This window comes from Musca autumnalis, unplaced genomic scaffold (genome assembly GCF_047663935.1).
Source record: "Musca autumnalis isolate F117 unplaced genomic scaffold, ASM4766393v1 scaffold_2, whole genome shotgun sequence".
Taxonomy (NCBI): Eukaryota; Metazoa; Arthropoda; class Insecta; order Diptera; family Muscidae; genus Musca; species Musca autumnalis.
Window position 1 is genome coordinate 153826349 of NW_027411755.1, and position 22821 is coordinate 153849169.

The 22821-nt window shown below is 35.9% G+C and overlaps 2 protein-coding genes across 3 annotated transcripts in view; one reads left to right on the top strand and one right to left on the bottom strand.

Moving 5' to 3' along the window:
- Positions 1-8263, bottom strand: part of LOC141394757 (uncharacterized) — a 606899-nt gene extending 598636 nt beyond the window's left edge. Inside the window, exon 1 of one of the 2 annotated variants that reach the window (XM_073969582.1) lies at positions 7980-8263. The gene's annotated coding sequence lies outside the window, so the exon portion shown is untranslated. Of the gene's footprint in view, positions 1-7163; positions 7658-7979 lie in introns of those variants that run through there. The other variant, XM_073969583.1, reaches the window with a different exon arrangement.
- A 2995-nt stretch (positions 8264-11258) lies between these two features.
- LOC141393138 (uncharacterized) lies at positions 11259-12248 on the top strand. The gene is made up of 3 exons (XM_073966093.1): positions 11259-11694; positions 11759-11835; positions 11921-12248. The coding sequence occupies exons 1-3, from the start codon at positions 11310-11312 to the stop codon at positions 12233-12235; spliced, it is 777 nt and encodes a 258-aa protein (XP_073822194.1). The 5' UTR covers positions 11259-11309; the 3' UTR covers positions 12236-12248.
- The last annotated feature ends 10573 nt before the right edge of the window (positions 12249-22821 follow it).

Here is a 22821-nt window from a genome sequence, read left to right on the forward strand (position 1 = left end):
AAATAAAATAAACTAATTTATTTTGTAAAAAATATATATTTTATAATTAAATAAAAATAAAAATTTGACACAAGACAACATAAACGAAATTGTCTTTAGTTGGGTCATCGATGACTAGTAGCAAGACAGGGTCGCTGAAACAGTCGTCGACGAAATACGGGGATTTTAGTCATCTAGATCGTCGTCGACGACAACTTCGCTTACCCTGTCGCCCAAGTTGTCGTGCATGAATACTGGGACACTTGTGTGAAAATGTCGTCAACGATCCCAAATGGCTGTCTGCAAAGAGTCGTGAACGAATTGGAAATGTCGTGCACGATTCATCAATGTTGTCTTAAAGACACTTTCTATTGGGTAGTTATGTGCCTTGCTTACTACAATCCATGACACAATTACCAAGGTAGTGGTACCAGCTGTTCGAATATGAAAAGTCAAATCCCCTTATAAAAAACATAAAGAAAATGTTGATATGCCATATTCAAAATTTTACGATACCACTACCTGGGTAATTGTGTCATGCTACAATCCTAACATATCCCTGACATATTTGGTCTGCAAGAATCTGCAAGAATCTACTAATTTTTACTATTTTTTTCGATAACATAAAGGAAAAATTGTTATCGTAATAAAAAGTTGTAGATTCTTGCAGGTTCTGGAACATGCATATTTTAAATGTTTCATTCAAAATCGAAAATAACAAAACAATATTTGTTTCGAATTGCTTGCGTTTTAGACCAACTGCATGGAAATACACAGGCTTAATGAAACTTTATAATCGTGAAACGGGAGATAATATACATACCTATAACGAAATTAAAAAAAAACACATATTTTTGTATCCGAGTTTTACGTAAATGTTTATACCCAACACCACACTGTGGTAAGAGGTATTATGTCTTAGTGCATTAGTTTGTAACATGCAAAAAGAAACGAATGAGACCAATAGTTCCTTTTGTTGATCTGCATAGCTTCACTTTCTGAGTCGATTTATGCATGTCCGTCCGTCTATCTGTCTGTTCGTATGTCCATGTATTTTTGTAAACAAACTACAGGTCGCATTTATTGTCCAAATTATATTGAAATCGGTTCTGATTTGAATATTGCTCCCATATATGATTTCGCCCCGATTCTATTCGAAAATTCAATTTTTATATTTGTAATTTAACCCCCAGTTTTTGTAAAAATTTTTATTCTTCTCACACGAATTGTCAAATTTTGTAGATCGATTTACTCGCTTTAACGCAAATGTAGAGGGCTGATTTTTGAATGACGAATTCTTAACGATATATGGAACGGGTATACGAAAAATTAGATGTGTATGTCTTCTGGGGGCTGTGCTATGGATGCCTAAATTATTACGAATATAGACGAACGAACAAAAATAAGTTACAAAAACAGGGGGTAAGTACAACATTTTGAATTACAAATTGGGAAATTCGATTATAAATTGTAGTATCAAATGTGTAACGAAATTTGGACTAGAAATAAGTTCGACAAATTATTATGGAAACGGTTCAGCTTTGGATATTATAGCTCCCATATACATACAGAAAAACAAGTAAAGAAGTATCAGTCGGTTTTGCCGACAGAAATATACCCTCAGCCTATGTGAATTGGAACTTTCATCTATTGACAATATCGAATCTAAAACCGGCTACGCAAACAAAATCCTTTTCCCCGATAATTATGTATTAGGAGTTTTCAGAAATTTGTGGCCTTTTTGTACGTATTTTCAACGCAACATATATTATCTCTATAAACAGGACCACATTGAGAAGCATCGGTATAAATTTCGAAAGGATCTTCAAACAGACTCTAAACAGATCTTAAAAAACATGGGTGGTACCGTCTTCTTCTCCTTAGACCGATATGGGTCATTTTCGAAGGTAAACTAAATTTCAAGATAATTTCCAGAAAGGCGTGCGTACCATTTTAGTGAATTTTTTCAGACTTCTGAGGTGGAGGTACCGTATGGGTGGACTGATATAGCCCTTCTTCGAACTTAAACTAAATTGGACAAAATGTTACGGAGGCCAAATGTTGGATCGAATCAGCTTTCGGAAATTTTCTCAGAAAATATGAACCTGCCCCTGAAAAAACTTGTACCATCGTAATGGGGGCAGCGAATACAAGTTGATATAACAAAAATCAAAGCGGTTCGAGAGAAGGTCTTCAACTGAACTTATCCGAAATTTTGTGTGGGATGTACCCGAAGGAGTCGATCGATAGAGTCCATATTAAAACCTCATTTATATCTGGCAGAAATTTCACGATGTCCAATGTATGGACAAAATCGGTTACACCTTTCAAGAGTTATAGGGCGCACAATTTTTCCGAACATTTTTGAACTTTTGTGGGGGAGGTACCCGAGGGAGTGGACCGATATGGCCCATCTTTGAACTTAAACAAAGTTTAAACAAAATATTACGAAAGCCAAATTTTCGACCAAATCGGTTAATCCGTTCGAGAGTTATCGTGCGCTCCAGCCCGACAGACGGGCGGACATTGCTAAATCTACTCCAAATTGTCTGAAACGGATTTCGTCCAAACATACTTGGGGTCTAAAACCATTATTTCGATGAGGTACATTTTGCCCGTATGAAAGTGTATATACCCTCGTTATCATAAACGCTGAGGGTATATAAATTTTATGAAATTTCGCCAAATTATATTGAAATCGTGTTGGTGTAGGGTATCATATGGCCCCGCCCGATTTATATGTTGCAATCTATGAAAAAAGGTAAAACACCAATAAACAAACCATAAAAATACAAAAAATAAAATTTAAAAAAGTTTTTTTTTTTTCAAAAAATTTAATTTTTTTGTTTAAATTAAAAAAACAATACTCATTGGGTTTTCATAAAACTCGTATAACTTATATAAAAACTCCTATATATAAACAATTTCAATTTGTGTAAAAAATCTATAATTAATATGGGAAACGGTATGGAAAAAACACATATTTTTACCCATGTAAATTCAATAAATTTAAACAAGTGTTAAACGACGGAACGGGACCTGTACAAAAGTACATATGGGCTCAAAGAGAACACTTACAGGCACCATTCTGCGAAAACGGAACTTTGTTCTATGCTGTTCCCTAAAAGTTATAGTCCACTAACTGAGGAAAAATAAAATAGCTCATTTCGAATAAACACTACGGTAATTTATTAAAACGTTTATTAAACAATCCGACCAACTTAACAAACTACAATGAACACAATATCTGCTAAAGTTTCTGAGAAAAAACTATTTCTTTCTCCAAGAATTTGCAAAAAATACCTATTTTCAAAAATTGGCCAAAAATTGTAGTATTTTTGGGAGCACGCTTAGTTTCAATATGTTTACTATAGAATTCCGTATAGAAATTAACAATTGGTGACGACAACAAATTGGGGGTTTGGCCGGAAAATTGATTTCTGAACCATTGTGCAAAGGTGAAATCCCAAAAAATTGCTGGGTGTTATATCCGTGGGAGTTATGTCCTGGCACCAGTAAAAATCATTGAACGAATTTCTTTAAAAACTTTTTCTGTAATTACACCCCAAATTTTATTGAATGCATATTTTGGGGCGTAAATACATAATTTCGGGCCTTTCTGTATTTTGGTGTTTGGGGTGATATTTCATTTTGAAAATGAACCCCAAATTTAAACATGCATTTTGGCCACAATGCTGGTTGCAATATATTTTGGGGCCAAGTTTCCTAGTTTGAGGTGTTTTTGTATTGGGGCCATTTTTCAAAATGAAACCAGTAAAGAAAGTATCAAGGACGGGTGGGCCGACTAAATTGCGTCACATTTTCCAATTTTCATCAAAATATCTATCCAATTTTGTGTTTGGCCGAATTTCGAAATTCGGTGACAAATATCAAATTGCAGCAAAATTGGACAGAATTTGCGTGTTTGGTGTACCAAATGGCTCAAATTGTGCGAAAATATATATAGAAGCTATATCCAAATCTAAACCGATTTCAATATCATTTGAAAAACTTTTTTCTAGTGCAAATGCCGTCACACATTTCAAATTTCATCAAAATTAGACACACATAGCGTGATTGGTGCACCAAATAACTCAAATCGGGTGAAAATATATGTGGGAGCTATATCCAAACCTGAAGCGATTTGCACCAAAAACAATAACATTCTTAATATGTCTAAAAAATTATCTTACCCAATTTTCAGCTGAATCGGGTAATAAAGTAGAAGTAGAAGTAAAATATATGGACAGACGGATAGGCAGACGGACGGACGGAGGGAAATACATAAATCGACTCAGAAATTGATTCTATGTATATCCCCAAAATGAACACCCCAAAAATTGGGCCCCATTTTCGTTTGGGATGTTATAGCCCCCATATAACTGTACCGCCCGATTTCAGTTATTTTGAAGTTTTTAGTCACATTTTCAAACCAAATTGGCTAAAATTTGACATTTACAGTACCTAGTGATCAACAAACTTGTATTCCAAAAATTATGGGCATAGATCCATGTTCTGGTATAGCCCCCATACAACAATGCCTCCCGATTGTTGGTATTTTAGTATTTGGATTATAGCTACAATTTTTAACCAAACTGGCTGTAACTTGACATTTGAGGTTCTCAGTGGCTACAAGACTTCTCCACCAAAAATCGTCAACATTGGTCCATCTTTTTATATAGCCCCCATATAAGGGAACCTCCCGATTTTCGGAATTTAAGGGTTTTAGCTAATTTTTTTTTACCGAACTAGCTGTAATTTGACATTTGAGGTTCTTTTTTGGTATAGCCCCCATATAACGGTACCTCACGATTTTCGGTATTTTGAGGATTTTAGTTACAATTTTTAATTAATTTGTCATTTGAAGTTCTCAGTGGCCACGAAACTTCTCCACCAAAAAATCGTCAATATAGGTACATGTTTTGGGATCGCGCCCATATAATAGTACCACCCGATTTTCTTTAGTTTGAGGATTTAAGCTAAAATTTTTTACTGAACTAGCTGTAATTTTACATCTGAGATTCCCAGTGAACGCCAAACTTCTCCAACAAAAAACGTTAGCATAGGTCCATGTTTTGGTATAGCCCCCATATAACGGTACTTCCCGATTTTGGTATTTTGAGGGTTTTAGCTACAATTTTTAACCGGACTAGATGTAATCTGACATTTTAGGTTCTCTGTGATCACGAAACTTCTCTACCAAAATCCGTTAACATAGGCCCATGTTTTGGTATAGCCCCCATATAACGGTACCACCCGATTTTCGGTAGTTTGAAGATTTTAGCTACAATTTAAGCAGAACTAGCTGTAACTTCACACTTGAGATTCTAAGTGGCCACGAAACTTTTTCATTAAAAATCGTCAACATAGGTCCATGTTTTGGTGTAGCTCCCATATAACGGTACCTCCCGATTTACGGTGTTTTGAGGATCTTAGCTGCATTGTTTGACGGAACTACCCGCAATTTGTCTTTTGAGCTCCCCTGCACCAAAAATTTTAAAGATGGGTCCACACTTTATTATAGCCTCGTAGGTGGTACCTTTCACCTGGCTGAACACATTTTTATACCCTCCACCATAATATGGAGGGTATAATTAAATTGGTCATTCCGTTTGTAACAAATCGAAACATTCATCGCAGGCCTTTAAAGGATATATATTCTTGATCAAGGTAAAATTCTAAGTCGATATAACCATATCCGTCTGTCCGTCAGTCCGTCCGCCTGTTGAAATCAAGATACAGCTCGCAACTTTTAAGATAGAGCTTTGTAATTTGGTATAGAAGTTTCTATTACTCCTAGGATGTTTGGTATTACAAATGGACTACATGGGTCCATCTCAATATTCCGCCGAAATGCCTGAAATTTGGTATTTGGTCTTCATTTGGGGTATTAAACGTTCCATATGAATTTTCCCCTGAAATTTGTCGGAATAGGTCCACGCCTTCATATAGTCCCCATAGAACGGTACTTCCCGATTTTCGATATTTTGAAGGATGTGGCCACAACAACCCACCGAAATGGCTGAAATTTGGTATTTAGTCTTTATTGTAGGTAGAAGCCTTTCTGACTGAAATTCATCGGTGTAAGTCCACGTTACGATATAATTTTGAAGGTTGTGACGTCAATATTTCACAGAAAGAAAGAAATACATACAAACTATTCCCGAAGATAATTATCAGTATAGGTCCGCGGGTTTCTATATCCCGCATAGAAGTGACCTCTTATTTTTCGGTATTTTGAAGGTTTTACCGAAATATGGGAAATTTTGTATTTAGTCTTCTTTGAGTCTAAAAACTTTCCGCCAGAAACTTGTAGGTATAGATCAACTTTTTGATATAGCCCCCATGGAACGGTACCTCCCGAATTTCGGTATTTTGAAGGTTAGCTACATTGCTTTACCGAACTTGCTGAAATTTGGTACTTAGTCTTCTTCATAAACGAAGGGAAACTAATGGTTCCATCTTACTTCAATACAACTCGTGGGGTATAACAAGTTCGGCCTGGCCGAAATTAATGCCGTTCTTACTTGTTAAAATTTATTATTTATTTTAAAGTAAAATTAAGGTGTTTATATTTCACAAATTAAAGTGTACAACTTTTTCGAACGTTTTCATATTGACATGAACAAAACGTTCCCATATTCTGTTAATTATGATCCCCTTTAACTGAAATAGTTAGATAAACACATTGTAAACGTTCAGAAATGATAATGTGGTACAATTATTTCCAACCCTGGACCTCGCAGTTATGATTGTTGCTCATACAACAACAAGTATGACATTGTGCATGTTCAAGTTATTCTCCATAGGTGACCTCTTCGTTCGTTCACTACAATATGTATTGCGAAGTTAGTAAAGAAAGGACGAACAAAAAAGAAACAACACACATTTAACAAACACATACGATTTCAACAATTCATAAACAAACACTCATACATACATGCACACGCAACGCACACACACACACACATTCCCATAAAGCGAATGAAATATAAAATAATCATTCGCCACAACGTATTCGTGCCTTAAGAAACCCTCCAACTAAATGCTACGAGGATTTATCCAGTCAGAGTCCTTGTGCTACGTGTCGTGAACATGTATAAAATTGAGACCGAGAAAGAGAGAGTGAGGGAGTGAGAGAAAGGAAGACCGTAAAAAGCTATTGAGGTGAAAATGATTTTTACCTTTTTGTTTTTGCAACAGCGAAAGCTTTACAAAGGAAAATATTTACTTGTTGGTTGTAACGAAAAGAGAGAGAGGTAGCGCGCGAGAGAGAGTTTGAGAGTAGTTACATATGTAAACTTTGTTACAGTGATAGGTGTAATGATGATTAAAGGTACAAGATGACTGTAACTTTATGGGTATATAAGTGTGTTTAATTATTCAAAAGAGAACCACGAACCACAGCATACAATTGCAGGCAGGAACACCAAAATGTTGAGGGGGAGAGAATTCAAATAACTGTTGAATAAATTAATTAAATGAAATGTTAAGGTTACACTATTTGCACTGTGATATTTAACTTTTTGCTGTTGTTGTTGTACACAATATGTTGTTTTTTATTAAACGTTGTATTTTTCGTTATAAACTCTATTTTTAAATTATTATTTTTTTTTAATTTTTAAAAATTTATTTTTTATTTAAATTTTTATAATTTATATTTTTAATATTTAAACAATTGCCCAAATACACATCATGCACACTATAGAGATACACAATAATAAATACCACATCTCTCATCACTACTGACACTTTTCCAAATAAGAACTAAACAAATACATCACACACACACACACAGCACATATCACTGCTAATTGGCATTGGTTGAAAGTGAGTGTTGAAACCAAAGGGGGTGGTGGTTGGTAGTAGTGGTAGCGTTAGGAGAGGAATCAGGTGGCACAGCCAGTTTCCATCAAAAAATCATAATTCAGTGTGGTGAATTTGATTCATAACAAAAGACAACCCGAGCGCAACAAGAAGAAATGTATCAGGAATTTCACCTTTGCCTTTTGAAAAGGTACCAAACGAGAAGCGAATAAAGAATACCAAACGAAGCGCGTTTTCAACTTTTTTTCACTTAGAAACTTCTTTTAACACAGAAACCACATTATTCTTTTATTTTTTAATAATCTTTTCTTTTTGAATAAAATTTTAAACCATTTTTCAGTTACACTTTTGATGCTTTTTATCAACAAAAAAAGAAGTAATTAAACATTCACTTCATTTATTTGCTTCGTTTTAACCCACACGACGCTATTCAATGTAAGTTCAAATTCGTACTGATTATGCTTATTTTGTTTTCATGTCTATCTACCTGTGTGTTTTTCCATTTGTATGTCAGTGTGTGCGTGTGTGTGCTTGCATATCTGCCTAAATGGCATCATGGTTTTTCCAGGAGAGAGAAATCAATTCGCTTTACAATTTTCCCAGCAGTAGCAGCTGTTTGCATTAAAAAATAAGCTTTATTCTCACGATTTAGAGAAGCTTTTGCTAAAAGCTTTCTCCGGCTAGCAGCAGGTGTTTTCTTATTACAGTGAAGGCAAAACAGATTACAACAAACAAAGTAGGCTGTTGAACATTTTCAATGAACATAATAATACACCTTTTTCAGATGTAATTCGAAACATTTTAGTTGTAATTTGTAACATTTCATTTGTTTTTTGAATTATTCTATTTGTATTTCGAATTATTCTATTTGTTATTCGAATTACACTGTGCAACATTTTTAAGGTGATCTTGTGCAAACAATTCGAACTGAAGATTTTTTGAAAGTACAGACCCAAACGACAAGGAACCCTAGTTGGGTTTTGTTGAGTCAGATCAGCTCGGATTTTATGGCCTCGTCTAAACATGGTTAAATATTGAGTTTTTAAAGAAATTCGGGGCTATATCTCTGAAACCAATGCGAATCTTCTTCTGACCTCTGCACAGTGGATCCACTTGTATGGAGAAAGTGGCCAAAAATATTTAGAGTGTAAAAATCAAGCCAAAGCGCCGGTTATAGCTTTGTGCTGCTGCGAAGAGGGTTTTAAGAAACCACGAACGCAATATTCTCCCCCCTTTCTCCTCTGGAGGGGGTATACGGTAAGAATTGTTTTATGCTGTTAATACAAAATGGCATGAACAAAGGTCCCTATTATCTTATTATGCAAAAATAGGCTTGGGGAAACAAAAAATCTCCAAAACAACATAAAATCCAACCAATTTAGCGGATTAAAAAACTCAACATTTTTTGAAAATTGGTAAAATTTTTAATATAGATCTTATAGCGTTCTTCCTGGAAGGCACGCACAGCCAACATAAGACAAATTTGTAAGAAGATTTCTTCATCTTGCCACTGATGCCGATTATGTTAATGTACGTGGTCAGATAACAGAGTTATACGCTAATATATCCATAGAAACCGTATTATAGGGCAGCTTTAGTCAGCGACCCACCATTTATAGTCTGGCACAAGATGGCGGCTGATTTTAATACTGAATAATCTTAAACCCATGAACTACTTTGGAAAATTATTCCCGAGGTGGGCACTGGTGGGCATCATGACTAAAACCTTAGGTCAAATTTCAGTATATGATCGAATTGGCATTACAAAATACACCAAAAAAATATGCAGCTAACTAGAATTCCACATCACGCTAAAACACTATTTATTAATAAAAATTAAGCTATTTCCTCCTCCTTCAAAATCCACTGTAATATTTTGCTATACGTATTAGTTTCGCGATATTTTGAATATATTTACCTGCACTTAAAATATAGGTTGTACTCACAACAAAAAATGTTAGTCAAATGTTCCGACTATTGGAGCTATTCTTAAGAAGATCGCGTTCGAATGAAACAAAAACTAATATATTTTAAAAAAGGTACATGTCATAGCTTTCAGATTTGCCAGATATTGTACCAAAATTCTGACATTAATTTTTTTATTTTTGGCCAATGCACAGTGGGCAATTTTACAAAAAACCTGGCCAAAACTCTAAAAATGAATGGATTCAAGCCTAACCTTGGTTTCTTATGTTTTTCGGGTCGCTGATTTCATTTTTCGTATTTTTTAACTCTTAGACGGTCATTGAGGGGGTCTTTCTGGTCTTTCTCCTATTAAATGAGTTCGTATCGGATCAAAATATTCTACAAATTTGTTCGCCATCAAATTTTACTATAGGTCCCGGAATACACTAAAACTCTATATCTTACCTAAATTCCAGAAATATGCAAAATTGAAAAAAAAATTAGGGTTAAGGTCGTACTTCTTGTGAATTTAGATAAAATTGTGATACAAAACATCATTTTGGAATAATGACGTCAAAGACAATAATGTTCTTCGTTAAATTCCACTATGGCCCGTTATTACATGTTGTCTTTTAAGGAAACTTTAGTTATACCCATGGTAGAACAAGAAAAGGTAGCAGCAATACCCAGCTGACTGAACTGAGTTGTAGTGTTAGTGTCAAATTCCATTCGACATTTTATGTATTTATTTCTATGTTCGATGTATATTAGGGATATATATTTTTGAAGAACAAATTTATTCATCAGAAAAAAAAACTATTTCCCATAAAGACGGCTTCATATCATTGACATGTAACCTCCTCCAGGTCCGAACGACATGCCGCACACTAAAACACCGCTTATAGAGGCGGTACAATATTTGTTAATATGTGTAATATTTTCTTAAACTTGAAAAGAATGAAGCCCTAATAAACATGTGCTTTTTTGTTTTCAAAAGCAAATGATTGAAACATCTTCTCTTTTTTCAATGAATTACCAGCGACCCGAAACATTTTTGCAAGTATTCTACTTTCTGCGAGAAATTATGCATTTAGTGGAATGATATGGAAACATTCAAATTGAAAATCTAACGAGTTTTCATTCATGTTTTCCAAAATATTCAATCAAATGTGAAAAATTATTAGTTTTTTAAATTCCAATAATTTATAGACATTTCCTTGTTTTGTTTACATTTACGTTGACACTAAGGTTTACAAACAAAAACAAATTCCTTTGTGGTTGTTGTTCGAGTAGTATTTGTTGTAGTATTAACTTTACCTTGTATTTGTTCTACCATGAGTTATACCGTACTTTAAATAAAGTTTGGTAAAAAGTAGACTTTAACCGGTTTTCATTATTACAACTTCCCTTTAAAGTAAATGTCACTTTTTCAGACATGTGGCAACAAAATGGTTACTTTTTGCAGATGTAATTGGTATTAAATGTTTTTTTTATCACAGTGGCATCTTCATTTTAGTTAAAAGAAAACAAAACAAATTTGTAAATTATTTTGTGAAAGAAAAAATTATTTATTCTTGTAAAAACAATCTTAAGCCACAATGGAAACCTGTCAAAGAAAACGGGCAAAAAATTTTACAAAGGAGGAAGAGCTCCTGCTTGTAAATTTAGTAGAGGAACAAAGAAATGTTATCGAAAACAAAAAATCAGATTCCGTTGTTTGGAAGCAAAAAGAAGAAGCCTGGAAGAAAATTGAGGACGACTTTGCAGCCAATATTGGAACACGTCGACCCTGGAGGACACTACGTGATAAATATGACGTTATGAAACGTCGGTCAAAGAGTGAAATTGCAGAACAAAAGTTACAGACTTATCGTACGGGTGGTGGATCGGCGACCTGTAAAGTGTCTACTGTTTCGGAGAAAATTGCGTCCATGCTGGGAGATTCGGCAACAGGCTTTGAAAATACTTATGACAGCGATTTTAGTAAGTCCATAAGAGCAAATGAAGCGTTAAACAAATGTGTGAAATTTGTATATTTTTGTTGTAGTTGTTGAACCTGATGTCACTGATTACTGTGAGCTAGATACCTCCAATGAATTTATTGTGGAAAGCAATAAGGAAAATGTAAGTTGCACAGTGGGTCCCAAACCAACATTTTAACTTTAGGGTGACTTGTTTTATTTAACTTTACATTTTTATATATTTTTAGAACAACAACATGAATATTACCATAGAAAGAAACGACTGGTCGACCGACTTTGGCCCGCAGTCTTTAAAAAAGCCTAAATCAAAGGTGCTTGTTACCGGTGGCAAAAGGAAACGTAATTTAGAAGAAGAAAAGATTGAACTTGTTCTTTTACAGCAGAGCTTTTACAAGAATGAAAACCTTCGTGCTCAGGAGAAGCATGAACAGGAAAACATGCGTGCTCAAGAGAAACATGAACAAGAGATGTCTTCTTTGAAGCTAAAAAATGAAATTCTGCAGCTAGAGTTGGAGGAAAAGAAATTAAAATTTTTAGTGTAATTAATTTTTTTGCTTTATTAATCTCCTTTTTTAAATTCATTGTATTTTTTGTTACATAGTTTAGAATTATAAATAATTAACATTGTACCTTCTTTAAAAGACTGAATATAAACATTGAAATAAAAACTGAAGTACAAATACAGTTGGTCGAAAAAAGTTTTAAAGCGGAGTTTTAGTTAATCGGCATTCGTTAAAAGGCTGAAAGTAGATTTCAAATACTGAAGTATTAACTGAAGTACAAATACAATTTCTATTCCTGAACGTACAAAAAGCTACTAATTTTAACTACGATAACATTTTTTATTTATGATATCGGAGAAATAGTAAAAAATTAGTAGATTCTCGCAGTACTGGAACAGAAATAGTGTTGGCCATAACTTGTTTAAAACTAAAGTATATTAACAGAGTAATAGCTAATAGGTTTTCATTACGAAATCAGGTGGATTTCAACTGTCAATTCCATTGGCATAAGTCACATAAAAACGTATCTGAAATCCAGTGAATTTAATTTTCGCATAAGTAATGGATTTGAGATCCCCTGGATTTCGTAAATGTAAACGTAATGTAAAGCAAAAACAGCAATAGTTTTCTTTATATGGCTATACTGTGTGTGTGTGGTAGTACTGTGATATTTTCAAAGCCGCAGATATGAATGTTCCGGCTCACAATAGAGTAATTTCAATGAAATTTTTACATGAAATTTTGCTTTTTTTGGAAAAACATGCTTTCATGCGTTCGTCAAATTTGCTTTGTGTTACTGTTCGTATGAAACAAACAGTCCGTTTTATTTTACATTTGTTTTTAATTTCATGTCAAAATTTCTGTGAAATTACTCCTAAGTTGCACCGCGAATATATTAAATCAGTCTCGTACTGTAATTGTTACAGTACAGCAAACTAATAGTTTTTACATCTTCCACTATAAGAGGAGGGTATAAATATCTTTGCCATTCTGTTTGTAACACTTCGAAATATTCGTCGGATATGCTGCGAACGAATATATTCTATCTCTATGCTACGTTTAAATTTGGAAGATCTTTTAGGAAGTTCGTACCAAAATCTAAACAGTAATCGAGAAACGGATAGAAGAACGTCGCAATAAGAAAAATACCAAGCCAGTGCCAGGAAAACTATAGCACACAGTTTTATCATAAAAAAATTAGTTGGCAACCTAAACTTTTGAATATACCTTGTAAAATAATTTTCAATCAAAATCGTTCTTGCAAATGAATTGGCTTGATTTATAACTTGAGTGTCCTCCATATAATCTGGAAAATCTTCTTCAGGTATTAGTTCAGTCTCAGTTGGCGGAAGTGGGTCCTTCTCTATTATGGCTATATTGTGAAGAACTGCACATGCCACGATAACTGCCATTTTCGTTGCAGTAGCCAAACGCAGACCTGTTGATAATACAGGAAAACGCCTCTTCCAAACACCAAAGCATCTCTCAATCGTATTGCGTGTACGAATTTGAGATTCATTATAAAGTGCTTCTGCTCTAGTGCTTGGATTTAGCAATGGAGTCATCATATATTTACATTGTTTATATCCAGAATCTCCGAGAAGAACATAATTTTGAAAATGACCCTCTTCGAATCGAAATTTTAAACGACTATTTTGGAAAATATTGCTGTCATGTGAAGATCCTGGCCATCTAGCTACCAAGTCTTGAAACATAAGTTTAGCATTACACACGGCTTGAACATTGAATGAAAAATATCCTTTTCGACTACGAAATATTTCTCCGTCATTTCCTCCTGGGGATTGAATACGGACGTGGGTACAATCAATGGCTCCAATAACTTTTGGAAATTTTGCAATAGAAAAGAAATCTGACGATATCTTTTGCATTCCGTTCACATCAGAGGGAAATTTAATATAATCCTTTGACATTGAGGCCAAAGCACTCGACGTTTCTTTAACTACACGACTTGCTGTAGTGACACTAACGCCACAAAAGTCACCAACTGTAATTAGGAAGCTTCCACTGGCATAAAACCTTAATGTAATCAATAGCTTCGTTTGAGGTGACACGGCATATGGTCTGAAATAAAATCGATTAGTGATTCAGCGATTTATAAATTATTTTGTACATACTTTAACACTTTTGCCTGTATGGAACAGCCGATTTTTTGTAATAGAAATTGAAACGTACTTTTTGAAATTCTGAACCTTTTTACAAACTCCTTTTCATCATAAAATTTAAGATAGTCCACTTGTTGACGGAATGTTTTTGCTGCTCTTCTTTTTGGCTGAATATTTTCGTAAATATCATCCAGTTCTTCAATATAAAACAAACGATTTGTATTTTCCATTTTTTATTTGAATATATTTTGCTGTTATTGCCATATTATTTATATAAAATATGGCAACATGAATTGAGTAAACTCAACTTTAAAAGTTATAAGGAAGATGGTCTAACCTTTTGCTTATCGGACAGTTCATAGGTAAATGGAACTCGTAATAACCAAAACTGGTTTATCTGTCCGATAACATAATTTCTTTAACTATCGGTCACATATAATAACGGGCCTATATGTCACCAATGAATTACAATTTGTGTAAGAAAAGACGTGCAAGTATGATATTGAAGTTTCAAATTTTATTCCATATTATTTTTGATCATTTAAAAAATTATAAGTTATTATAATAATTATAAATATGATGAAAACGGCCAAATAATAAACATATGTATATTATATAATTTCTGAAAATACACACAAAAAGTTATTACTATTCGCTGTTAGACTCGCACTCGTCTGATGATTCAGAATCTATATTGGGATTTATGGTTACTAGCTCAGCATTCCCAATGACGGTAGCAGATAGTAATTTAATAGCAGCTGAGGATAGATTATTGATTCTTTTTGAACGGTCTGAACGTAGACTTGAAATGAGAGGATCCGAGGATACAAGTAACCAGTTCATTATATCCGTCATTGTGTTTATTCTAGATGATTTCCGAGAAAAGTTTTCTCGATATTTCCTAATATCTTTATTCCTGGACTCCTGAGCTTCTTCGGAAAGGTGACCGATGGGTAGTGGTGCCCACTCAACAATGAGAAAACCATGGATGAGTACTTCATGAATTGATGTGGGCATGTAATACCACGGATAATTTGTTATTAATAATTTTGCAGTATCCAAGCAGTATTGCTTAAAAAGATTAATATCTACTGCGAAACCACAAGATAAAACATGCATTATAACGTGAGCCCGGTTAAGGCATTCGGCATCTAAACCTAAAATTTCGGCGAATTTCGTCGAATAGGTAAAAAACCTTCGCGCCGTGTTACCATCATTGCTGTTTCCGAACCCTCCAACTTTTGGCGCGTCAATAATAAGCCCCAATTGCTGCTTGAAACTCTTCTGTATTTCCCGTTTTCTTTCTTCCAATCTACTTTTATCTTCTTTTGATCGCGCTTGCCACTTTTTGTTTTCTAATTTATATCCTACATGCAAGAAATATTCCATAAAGTGGCTCCAGGCATGTAATCTCGCTAAACCATACCGCAAATTTGCTTCCTCAACTGGTAAAGCTAAAACTTCGTCTAAATTATTAAACTGCTTCGACGTAGCGTTACATAGATAGCAACGCATATTTGACTTTGTTAGGGTAACATTATTACGAATTTTGCCATCAATCATCGTAAAAAGTAATTTGTATACTATTATTATATCTTCTCCGTTTATGTGGGTAGAATATGGAACAAGAGCTTCTATTTGTTGATCAATATACTCTTGCTCCTGAATAATCGAATTTTGGTCTTCACGAACATATTCCACCTTTATTGGACTGCAAAATCGAGGAGACGATGGTTTTGGATTTAGCCAAATTATTGAATTTTGGTTATCATTTTTGGACAATCGCAAGGGCACAAGGGATGACAAAAGCATACTGGCATCCGAAGCATTTTCGATTAGGTGATGCATTAGTGATGTCCTTTAGAACATTTGCAGCTTTGGAGGCTCCAGTTGCGCGTAAGGTCATTTGCGTTGCAAACACTAGTTCAGATACACTATGTGATTCCCGTAAATCTTTTGTGTTTCTACGTTTCGTTCTTTCACTCGCTTCTTCAAATTCTTTAGAAGGTCGACCCCTTTTTCTTGAAGATTCGGACACATCTTCTGGCTTTGAACTCATCATATCTAACTCAAACAGTGCCTGAACCTATAGTCGTTTTAATAAACACAGTCAAATGCTAAACACTTAAACGATTAGTTGAGGCATACCTGAAATGTTATTACTTTTTGCAACCATTTTTCATTGAAGATAAGAAAACGTTCAGTCGTTCGATGGCATTCATTCCATTTTTTTCCTATGGTGTGCAGTAGGACTTTGATTTCATTTTTTTGATCTGAATGTATTGTAACTGATCGTTTTCCTTTGTTGGATAAGTGCTTTTCCAAAAGTCTGATTTTCTCATTTAGTGGTAAATGAAATTGCTGACACAATGCATTGAAAACTTCATGACGAGTGCACTCTATACTATTTTCTGCCATTTTGAATCACGAAAAGATGTATATAGTCAGTAATACTTGAAACATATCTGTTACTTTCGAGAAATATTTTCAAAACTAATTTATATATCTCAAAAATTGACATATTTAACAATGCTGACCATAGTATGCTCTGGTATTGCACTTTCTAGAATGTATACTTTGCAATACGTGTTATAATTAATAGTAATGCTATATAGGAATATCAAGAACTTTTGTCATATACTCCTGAACAGACTAATACATGTATATACCTGCAAGACAAAATGTGGCATAAAAACGAGAAGGGCAAATATGGGCAGGATGTTTCGATGTAATTTGGTAAAAAACTCTTCCCTTTTTATGAAATGATAAGTTACATAGCCCAACTCGATCTTACTCATAACTATTTTCATCGCTTTTTGTGAAAATTAATCTAAAAAAAATGAACAAGTACAAATATCAATTATTGAAAACGCGCACTTCATTCGCGACACTGAACGTTTTGAATACATTTCGCATACCTGTAATTACAATTACAAAAAAAAAAAAAAAAAACAAAACAAACCGCTGTTTATTTTGGATATTATAAGATTTTAATAAACAACTTAAATATTGAGAAAAAATTTTTTTTCTAAATGGGGTCACTTTGGCCCCCTTTTATACCCACTTACTAAACAATAAACGTATATATTTTTGCACAACTACACGCAGTGGACTCCTGTAAACAATATTTGACACTATTTAGGGTAAATTGATGCAATGGTTTTTTTTCGATTTTTGGCCAGGTTTTTTGGGAAATTGGCCACTGTGCAATGGGTGGATCCACTGTGCTCTGAAGCAAATTTGTAGATAAGGACAAGAATAAAATATTTGGAGAAATAATGAATTCGAAAAACTACATTTATTGCCTCAAATTTCAAAATATATGCAAAAATTCCACAATTTTTTTACATTTCGCACCGTATCTCCAAAACCGTTAATTTTTTCTGAATATTTTCTTTTGGAAAAATATTCCCTAGAATGTAATACACAACTCTTCAGAACATGTCATTGTTATAAAATGCCACTTTGCCGTTGTTTTTCAGTTTAATAAAAATGTCAATAATGTAGTGAAATCCGAAATGCGAGAATAAACTGTTGGTGTGCACTGTGTTTGAAATACGTGTTGTAAAACATTTGATGCAAAATACCGCTGAAACAACATGAAGTAAGCATTTTAGATTTTCAGAATCTTCCAAAGAATTGTTGAGAACCTTATTTGGAAGATTTTTGCAAAAGGTTACTTGGTTCAACTCCCAATAGTTTAGCCGATACTGACCAGAATTTTAGCAATTATGTAAAATTTTCTATATTTTATAGATTTTGATGCCCTAGATGGAGTTTTTCTTATGTGGTTTTTTCCAAAGATAAGTTCTACTGGTTTAGGGCTACAATATTGCTAAAGACAGCAAGGCCAAATTCCTATTCGTTTCTGAGATAAAGGCCTGATAAATGCAAAAAAGTGTAGATTTAGCCCGGTTTAGATGAGGCCATAAAATCCGAACTGGATCTGACAGGACAAAACCCTACTAGGGTTTTTGTAGTCTAAATATGTACTTTCAAAAAATGCATACTAGAAGTTGTTTGCATTTTCAGTGTTGCATAGTGTTATTCTATATGAAGTTCGAATTATTCTATTTGTAACTCAAATTATTCCCGAGGGTGTTTGTCAGTTCACCTACCGGGCGAGTCCCCACCGCCGGATTGGGGGAAGTGGATGATCACTACTTCGTTTTTTAACTAGGGAAATCACTTGAGGTATGACTTGTTTTTCGGTGCGAAGTAGTGTGGTCACCTGCCTCTGGGAAATTATGTTCCCCGCGGTCAAAAAACTGACTAAAAACAAAAACAAATATGAAGAAAGTCGGAAAAGGTAATAAAGTTACGCTGCAGGGGTTACTATACCCAGTACCGGCTGGTGTTGTTGATCTGCCTACCAGTCACACCCCGTCGTCATCATGCGATCGTAAGCAAATCTCTCCCACAGATGTTGGTGACTTGGCATCTGTGGTCGAAGGTAATGCGACAAGCACACAGCCTAAGGGCAATTACAGGAAAGAGGAAGCTAAGTCCCGGGCCACACTACAGTAATTTCATTGAAATTTTGATATGAAATTATGCGTCTCTAGATCGACGTCCATAGTAGAGTAAAATCATAAAATTGCTGTAATGGGGAATTCGATTTAAGAACACCTAATCTCATGAAATTTTTTAATGAAATTCACGCTAGTGTGGACCGGGACTAAAGAACTCAGGGGAAGCTCAAGCTCGACCCTGCCGTCAGATACAGGTAGTGATTCAGACTCCGAATTCCAAACAAATAAAACCATCGTGGAAAACCGCAAAAAGGTGGAGATCCACAAGATGGTAGATGATGTGGGTAAGGGCTTTGAAAACCTCACAACACACAAAAAACAGCTGTCTGGGGCTCAACGGCGCAAGCTCAAGAAGCAACAGGCAACCAAAGAGGCAATTTTACAGGATGCTCCCAAAGAGGTCCCGAACACTCCCTCAACTTCCTCGGAAGCTGGGAAGAGGATCAGATCTCCTGAAGAGCAGAGCACTGCAAAGCCAACAAAAAAGACAAAGAGCTCCACACCTTCAAATGATTCGAGCAAACCGCGTCAAGAACCTCGCAAAGGAGGCTGTTCCGAGAATCCCAGAGGGTGACAAAGTGAGCTCGAATATGAAAAAGGTGTGCCCGACCGCGGAATCGACTGCAGAACCTGGGGTTTCCGTAAAAAAATACCGGACCAAGTGGAAGAGGGCCATCTTACGCGTAGGTAGCAAAGTAACGCCACAGGAACGAGCTCTGCTATGCAGTGATCGACACCAGTAGAGGTTCCAGCAAACTACCTAAGGACCAAATTCAAGCCATTGAAGATGGAAACTAATTAAAGAGAAGCTAGGGCAGGAAAATTATGAATGCCTAAGCAATAAACTAACGGAGATTATAGTAGAGTCATTCGAAGAAAGCTGTCCCCTTAGAGAGAGGACATCTGCCTACGAAAAACCCTGGATGGCAGGAGAGATTCGTAATAAAGGAAAAGAGGTCCGGAGAGTTTACAATAGAGCTCGACGAAAAAAACAAGCTGTATTCTGGGACAGCTATCATACCAAGCTTAAAGAATATAACAAATTAACAAGAACAGCAAAGCGCAACTCATGGCAACTCTTTTGTGAGCAGGTCGACAGCGTTAATGATGTATCAAAAATCAAAAAGTTTCTATCGAAAAGCCATACTCAAACCGAGATAATGGTAGAAGATATGGGTAATAAGATGGAAACAATCGACGACACTTTAGGGCTTTTGATGAAGACGCATTTTCCGCCGAGCACTACGGCAAATGTAGTGATATCGGCAGATGGGGAAAATGCTACGGACGAAGCACCAAACATTGATGAAACAATGGTGAAAGATGCCATCAACAGTTTCAAACCTTTTAAAGCAGCGGGACCAGATCTGGTCTTTCTGGCCTTACTCCAAAAGGAGGTGGACAATATTTCGTCCACATTAGCTGGTATCTTCAACGTATTTGCGTATACCCCTAAAGCCTGGCAGGAGGCGAGGGTAGTGTTTATCCCCAAACCTGGAAAGGCTACCTACGCAATTCTTAACACTTATCGCCCAATAAGTCTAACTTCTTTCTTACTCAAAACCATGGAACGTATAGTCGTATGATTAAGAGCAAGATCCCAAACGATATGCTTCAATATATTAAAAAATAGGTGGATAAGTTGAGGGCTACACGACGTAACGAAACGGAAAAAAGTTGGTCAGGGAACGCCACTAGGGAGGATATTGTCACCTCTCCTGTGGGTTACTACCATAAATAGCCTAATGAGGACTTTAAGCAGTCTGTCATGCAGACGACGTTATAATACTTCTGAGGGGAAAGAACCCTAATTTGTTATGCAGAAGGGCCGAATCGGCCCTAAAACTCGCGTATAACTGGGCTAGGCCAAGAGGTCTAAACGTAAACCCGGAAAAAAACAGAAATATGTCTTTTCACTAGGAAAACAAAACTGGGTCACATCGAGAAACCCGTTTTCCTTAACAAAACTATTAAGATTTTCAATAAGGACAAATATCTGGGAGTAATCCTGGATAGAAACTTAAACGGAAGGATCATATCCAAGAACGAGCCAACAAAGCATACAGATGTTGGTCAACCTGTAGAAGGGCCCTAGGCTCTAAATGGGGTCTCAATCCAAAGATTACACACTGGCTATAGAAAAGCGTAGTTAGACCCATCCTAACATACGCATCAGTAGTCTGGTGGACAGCGATGGATAAAAAATGTAATATAAAAATTTTACAAAAATTCCAAAGATTGTGCTGCTTAGGCGTAAGTGGTGCTATGAGGACAACACCAACGAGGGCACTAGAAACTAATCTATACATACACCCAATAGAAATTCAGCTAAGGTATGAAGCTGCCGTCGCAGCCATAAGACTGAAGGCGACAGACGAGTGGATCAGAAAGGACCACGTAACATACCATCAACAAATTCTACAGGTTACAACGGGGAAGTCAATGGATAACGTTAATTCGGACCCTATACCTGAAACAAGTAGTTGCCTCGTGTGAAACATTAATACCTGACAGAGACTCGTGCATCGGCGGGACTCTAGCTGACAAGCCTCCTGGAAACTGTTGTTATACAGACGGCTCGATGTTAGAGGGGAGGACTTTTTATTGAAGAACCAGAGACCGAAATTTCTCTTCGGTTGCCGGATCACAATACAGTCCTTCAAGCGGAGATCAGGGCGATCACAGAGTGTCTGAACTGGTTTAATGCTAACTCGAGACCAACTACCGTAAACGTCCCTACGGACAGTAAAATGGAAATCAATGCAATAACATCCAAGACAGTAAAATCAAAAACTGTACTGGACTGCATAAATACGATAAACAATTATTCCCAGCAAGGAATAGTGCGTATCATATGGGTACCAGGCCATGTGAGGATTAAAGGTAATGAAAGAGCAAATTTTCTGGCAAAAAATGGCAGGGAATTAGCAACAGTAAACTTAGACAGCGCAAAGCCTCTAAATGCGTCACGTCTAGAGTTAAAAATTGGGCAAAACAGGCCCATACATCCCATGGAATTGAGAGGAGATAGGGAAAACCACTAAGATTCTCTGGGGGGGACCCAAACGAGGATAAAACTAAAAACTTACTATTATTAAGTAAGGCAGACATTAGTAGGCTAACAGGTATCCTTACTGGTCACTTAGGCATACAAGCACATCTGCATAAAATTAAATGCGCAGATAACGGCTTATGCAGGACATGCAGAGAGGTCGACGAAACGTTGGAACACTTTCTTTGTCAATGCCCAGCTTTCGCAAATATCAAGTCCCAGTCTTTAGGGACCGACACTATACCGGGTCTTAATCAGATAACGGTAAATGATGTTAAACAGTTAAGGGATTTTGTCAAGGGCACAGAATTCCTAAAATAATAAAGATACCAAATATTACCCTTTCTTCAATTAGTCTAGAGTACACAACAGGCCTACTCTGGCTTAGGTGTATGTCCATTGGACATGTGGCCAATTGCGCCCCTCTTTTCAACCTAACCTAATTCGAATTATTTTATTTGAAATTCGAATTGTTCCATTTGTAATTCAAATCATTTTATTTGTAAGTGGTGATAAGTGAACTCTCTGAAACTCGGTCAATTAGTTTTCCCATGATTGACGAAAGTGCAGCGTTCAAATGTGATGAAATCGGGCGGTCTGCTGATGGAGACAATTATGGGTAGATGGTTTGATCGAAGAGAAATACAGATTTCCAGTTGACGTCATTTGTCAGACCAGGTGACACGATGGTCTACATGCAGTTCCAGGAATGTGGCTTCTTCGATGGGTTACAACAACAAACCTACTGGAGTTAGTTGAATAGGTTTGGCAGGGAACAGTGTCATCACCATCCCGACAGTAGTTCGCACAAAACTACTCTGGTTTGTCGTGGCTGCTGACTCTCCTCAGCTGCTGTATATGGTGATGTTCTCCGAGGACCGCATTCACGCGATAGTTGTTTATGACATCTGCGACTGC